Source organism: Diprion similis, chromosome 10 (assembly GCF_021155765.1).
Source record: "Diprion similis isolate iyDipSimi1 chromosome 10, iyDipSimi1.1, whole genome shotgun sequence".
In the NCBI taxonomy this organism is placed as follows: domain Eukaryota; kingdom Metazoa; phylum Arthropoda; class Insecta; order Hymenoptera; family Diprionidae; genus Diprion; species Diprion similis.
In genome coordinates, this window is record NC_060114.1 from 10465094 (window position 1) to 10471093 (window position 6000).

General features: G+C 35.3%; 1 protein-coding gene across 1 annotated transcript; it reads right to left on the reverse strand.

The window, feature by feature from the left end:
• Positions 1–3: 3 nt before the first annotated feature.
• Positions 4–5624, reverse strand: LOC124411419 (acid sphingomyelinase-like phosphodiesterase 3b). The gene is made up of 10 exons (XM_046890512.1): positions 5480–5624; positions 5309–5377; positions 5032–5191; positions 4027–4237; positions 3545–3781; positions 2711–2921; positions 2303–2403; positions 537–727; positions 191–443; positions 4–48 (listed from the first exon to the last, which is right to left on the reverse strand). Exons 1-10 carry the CDS (start codon positions 5622–5624, stop codon positions 4–6), a joined length of 1623 nt encoding a protein of 540 aa, XP_046746468.1.
• Between the last annotated feature and the right edge of the window lie 376 nt (positions 5625–6000).

The window sequence follows — 6000 nt, forward strand, 5'->3', positions numbered from 1 at the left end:
TGATTAAAACGTTTGAAATGCTTGAACCCTCGTGTCTTCGGTCCGATCCTAACATATCTCAGAAGTTATGCGAAATCATAAACTATGCGAGGTGTTTATTTTTTATAACTTTAAACCCTTGAAAATTTTACTCTTACTGAATAAATTACAACCGCAGAGACACCACGACGATACCTGCGATTATTATTACCATATAATTAACAGATGGTGGAGTTGGGGAGGCCGAGATGGGGTTGAAACGGCGAAAGAGGCGATCTCGCAGAGGTTTCGGGAGGGGTTGGACCGACAGTCTAGTGCGAATTTGGTCGGCCGCGAATTTCCCGGAAACACACTCGGAGAAACGCCCGAATTCAAGGCTCGTTATGACGCACAACGAAATCAATTTGCAGCGATAATCGCAGGTTGCTTTGTGATTCACACGGCCTTCGGCGTTGCTGTGATATCTAATAACAGACATTTTAATGATACAATTTGAAAAATACAGTCAGCCTAATTTTTAACGCGTGAATAATCGGTCAAAGGGCTTTTCAACTCACCGATCAAAAACGACGTTGTTGTCGCTTTGAAAATTTTTAACAAGCTTTTCAAAGCTGGACGTCGTTGCGTCTGGAAGTCGGTAAAAGTCACGAAACGAATAGCTCACTTCCCAGTATTTTTCAGGACTCGTCATGTCCGCGTCCTGGTTTGCCTTCGTCAAGTTAAAGTAGTACTGCACGTAGTCGATGAGCTGGAAACACAGAGAAATCGAAATTGGTTCCGGGATTTGGGCATTAAATGAAATTTTGATCAGACGATTTTTCTTAAAATACTTCCAGTCGGCAAAAAATCGGGAATTTTTTTTACAAATTTTAGAACGAAATAGTTATACGTTGATTTTTTATCAAATTATTATATTTGTAAATTACAATGTCTTTTTAAAAATTAGAGAATAGATTGGATATTGATACTTCGGTTTAAAGCTCTTGAATAAGCCAAAAATCTAATAGATTCATTTGATTTCACTTTACGTTGGGTCATTTTATTCACAAGACTATGTTCTACAAATTCAATGAATTTTTTTTTTGTTTTTGTTTTTTAATATCGCGGAATCGTTAAGTATTTAACTTTACAAAATTACGCATGACAAATTGTTAATGATGAACAAATGGCAATACCGAATTACCTAGTGAAAAAAAGAAAATCTGTTTCATCTGTAACACGTAGTAGAAAATAATTTCCAGAATAAAATTAATTGCAAAGTGAAATCTAACGAATTTACTGATTTTTAAAGATTTTATGTTAGAAGTTGTAGATAATTTCTGTCTTTTTTAGTTTTGTACTATTAAAAAGGTTTTCATAGCCGAGTATAACAATTTGGTGAAAACTCAACGTACGATTATATCTCGCAATGAAATTGATGGAAAGTATCGATTTTTCGTCAAACCAGCCACCTTAGAAAGCTTTTTTAAAATTCAGCCCGAAATTTATGCTAGGCTCTGTCTAACTGCGGGAAGTCGACAATGCGAAGAAATAAAAACTTGAACATTTTTCTTAATTTTGCTTAAACCTTCCAACGCGATTCGTAATTTAATTTTCGTTGAGAATTAGGAGATACTGAATTTTTAGGGTGCACCGTAAACTTTCTTGTTTAACCGCAGGATTTCTTTCATTGTTATTTAGTTTTTATCCCGGTAATACAGAGCGTCATACAGTCATAAATAACATCAATTCTCGTTATTTTTTTTTTTTTTTACCCATCTCGAAAAACAGAACAATTTTTCTTAATTTTCAACATTAGGTTTTTCTGTTACGAAAAAAGTGTTAACACCATACGAATGAGAGACAAAAATTATTAGAGAATATTATTTCACTGTAATGAATGGTGAGATTCTTTTCTTTTTCCAAACAATTAGGTCTGGTTATTCTCTGAACTAGGGTTTTACACACCTAAGTCACTTTGTGAACAAGATTTTTTCAGCAAACATGCTGCAAGCATTGTGTCTAATCATATTTAATAATTAGAGTTTTGGTTTTATTTTTCGAACGTGGGCTTCTTTCGAGAAGAAATAATTACTCAATCTGTTGTTTAAATTCATTCCTTTGGCAAAAATCGTCATACATTTAACAACGAAGCAGAGCAGACGATAAGAGTTCTCGAAATAATTTCCGAATATATTCTATATGAGATTTGAGAATTGATCTACAAAATGAATGAAAAATACTAATTGAGACTTTAATGAATCCCAATAACCCAAAGTTGCGTAATTTAGTGAGAAAAAAATAAAAAACGAAAAATTCGCTGTACCATCAATATTCTGCTTACTTTGCCGCTGTGCTTGTCGTACATATAGATTCTAATCTTCGGATAGTTGCCGAAACGAGGGCTCATCGGCGGAGCAAGAAGCACTGCGGAAACAGCTTTTCCTGTACAGAGAATAAGAAAAAGGATGTTTCATTACATTCGCGTAACCCTTTTTTTCTCTCCTTGTGTTGCGAGTGAAACAGAAATGAGTGAGAAAAAAAGGAAAAATTTTATTCGAAATTAATTCGAAGTTGTACCTATACGAATTAATTTCGAGAAAATTCAATCCATCAAAATTTTCCTTATTCTGTGTAAAATTTGCACGACTTTTTTCACTCTTGACTGGAACTTTGTAATTTCTACACAATTGTGACGTGAATTTACAAGTTTATCTCAAATCGCGAAAGTTTTGTGCAATATTTGATGTACCTTTTCTGTCGTACACCAGACGAAATGTGTCCTCGTGTCTGTGTCCGGCAAATTGTGCAGCAACAACGTCGCGAAACTTACTGATTATTCTTAAATAGCGTCGATTGTGGCCGTTGCTCCATACCAGCAGGTTTTCTTTTCCTTTGTCAAGGTTTTCTTCGCTGTAGCTTTTTCGATCAAAGCCCGGTGGTACCGACATAACGATGAATGCCTTGTGTTACGGTGGAGAAGAATAAAGTTGCGAAATCGTTCAAAAGGTGTAAAAATATAGAGAGCTTTGAGCGGCTGATTTTAAGAAACGTGTTGTTTCAAGCAATCTCAGTGAGTTTTAACAACGGAACACCGTTGCCGAGAATTTGAAATTTCGGGACTTTGACGGAACGATGTGAAATTTATTCGAACCCTCGAGAATTCACGTTGACGTTGATATTTTTTACTTGTGAGCTTAAAAAGTTGTGAAAAAAAAAAATTAGAAAATGTTTGATTGACGAGCTGATTTTTTTTCTTTGGAATTGGTATTGTTTTTTTGATTCAATTTTTCACATAACTTGTACTTGGCAATGTATAAATCATGAGCGGGAAGTGAGATCTTAAAAATTTCGAATAATATTCGTCTAAAAAATAGTTGAGCTTCAGAGAGGGGAGAAAAAAAGATGTAAATATTTTTTACGATCTAAAACTTCTGTTGTTTTTCATGATCCAGAAAAAATAAGCCAACATCGTGAAGAGTTAAGCGAGATGATGACGCATTTTCTGATCGAGCTATGGATACAACAGAAACCTGATACGATATATTCTATATTTATTTTTGGGGTCACGACCTTTATTGCTGACCTTTTGACCGGCGATTCGACATGCTCTGAGCTCCTCGATGAGCCATCTCCATTGTCTGGCTGGATCAGGTCGACGACTTGCGATATGATTCCTTACGTAAAAATTTGTATTCATCACGATAACCCGGATCCGATTCTCCGGTGGTTGAACGCGCGAAAAGTACCCAATTTCCGGTCCGGGTTGACCAAGAATCTGTTTCACCTTGGGATTATGGTCCAAACTCTTTTGACAATAGTTCTTTGAGATATAGAGCAATTGACTTTATTCTAGATTCATAAAAGTAACTGCTTTGAAGTTTTGATCCAGTAAAAACGTGTGACAGAATGAAAAATAATATTATCGAGATATTATTTTTGTTAGTTTGTATAAAATTGCATTCGATTTAACTAGCATCTGATAAATTTCTGTAATGAAATTGTCAAAAGGACGAAAGAAGGAAAATTTGGTTAGATTAGGCTTGATTTAAATTCGATAAAACTTACTGAAGAATCTCGTTCGTCGCGTAACAGATTTTTCACTCTCTCGTAGTGGGTCGTTAACTTTAGGGGGTGATGACCGTGAGGTTGATAATCGTACCAGCCGTAGCTTGGATAGATGGTTACGAAACCAGCGTTCCTAATGTCCGTGACGAAAGCGCTGATTGTTTCATAAATATCGTCCTGTCGATCACCGATATTCGGACAGCGTAGATTCCTATTATCAGTAACTTCCTGATTATACAATAAGGGTGAAGAAACTGAATTCGATCCAAACGCAAGGATAACAAAGATAAGTTTTATTATTATCATTTCCGTTACTTTTTCTGAAATTGTTAGTTTAAAACAGGAAAAAAGGCGTTTTAACCATTCTTTGACGAAGCATAAAAAAAGGCCAAAAAGGTATATCTTGAAAATCGAATTGGATTTTTTATTTTATTCCTACCCTGAAATATAATTCAGTATATTGTTAGAAATAGTCGAAAAAGTGAAGTAGAAATTACAATAAAAATGATAATAATTGTAACAAGATAAGATCAAGTTTTTCTTGTGATAGGAAAGATTTCTCGCTATCATTTACTATCTGTTTTCGACGAATTTGAATTTTCTATTTGCCCTTGTATATTGAAATAAGTATGACAAATATTGTTGATATGTTAGAGAAGTAAATGAGCTTTGACAGGCGATTAATGAAATTGAGAAAAAAATTATATGTGTTAATTATATTGTAAATTATATTGTATTTAGATACAAAATCAGAGAAACAATCTTCAAATTGTATTTGGATACTTTTTTCTGAAATTTTTATGGTAAAAATAGTATTTTTCATTACAGCATTTATATACGGTGGATAGGATAGTGATTTTTATAGCGTTCGTACCGATAGCGATTCGACAATAAAAAATATGTACAGGAGTTAAAATGATCGTAAAGAAGAATCCGTACAGACATATAAAAGCGCGACGCATCGTGAAATTATTCCATATTATATAGGTAGACTTATTCACTCACCCTGTAAAAATGCAGAAGTCTGGCGCCGTGCTTTTCCATCGCGTAGTTGCGTTCATCGCCCTCGCTATAGTCTCCATCAATCCAAAGGCCGAGCATTGACCAAATTCACCAAAAAAACCGCAATTCCTCGTAAAGTTTTCGGAATTTTTTATGTGACAGTCTTTCAGGTACGGGAAAAAGAGGAAAATTCATTAGAATAAATTAATTTTACCATCAATTTCCGTTTTTGGGAAGTAAATTTAGCCACTCCAAGATTTGGAATTCTTTGAAAACTCACCGTCTTCGGGAGCTCCCAAGGGTGAATAATAAGGGTCAAAGAACATGTCAGTCACGTGCCAAAAGTAACCTAAGCAAACACCGTTTTACTTTGTAACACAAAGATCGTAAACACGCGATGAATTGATTCTAGTCTACTCGATTCGAATCTGGAATTGATCTGGGATCTCACCCATTTTCCGACCCGTGAAGTTTTTACCACTCTCGGTTCGTCCATGATTAAAAACATTTTTTTCTGCCAATCCATGGACGCAATTACTCAGAAACAGAAGCAGCTGTAAGACGCGGAAGACGTCAACCTTCTTTCGTCCGAACATGTCGCGTATCTGATATCGTGGGACAGCATTGTATTTTTGAACAGTCGAAAATCGGTTGGTTCCTCATTTTCACGACGTTCGTACTGCAGTGTTTCTATATTTGGATGCAAGCAAGGCTTATTTCAACAGACTGCAGAGAAATCTAAATTTTTCAAATGCGTTTGTATCAACTAAGGTGGTGACGTATCGCAGAAAAGGGTTTGAGTCTCAGTGAAACGTCGGTAAGTGTCGGTAGTAGGAATCTGTGTCTAGAACCGGTTTTACCATTCTGCTAATTATTTATTATTTTTTTTTCTGGTCCTCATTTTTATCTAGTTTTCAGTATTTAGTGGGTATCATGAGAAGACGTCACGAAGCAATCATGATAAATTCTGTA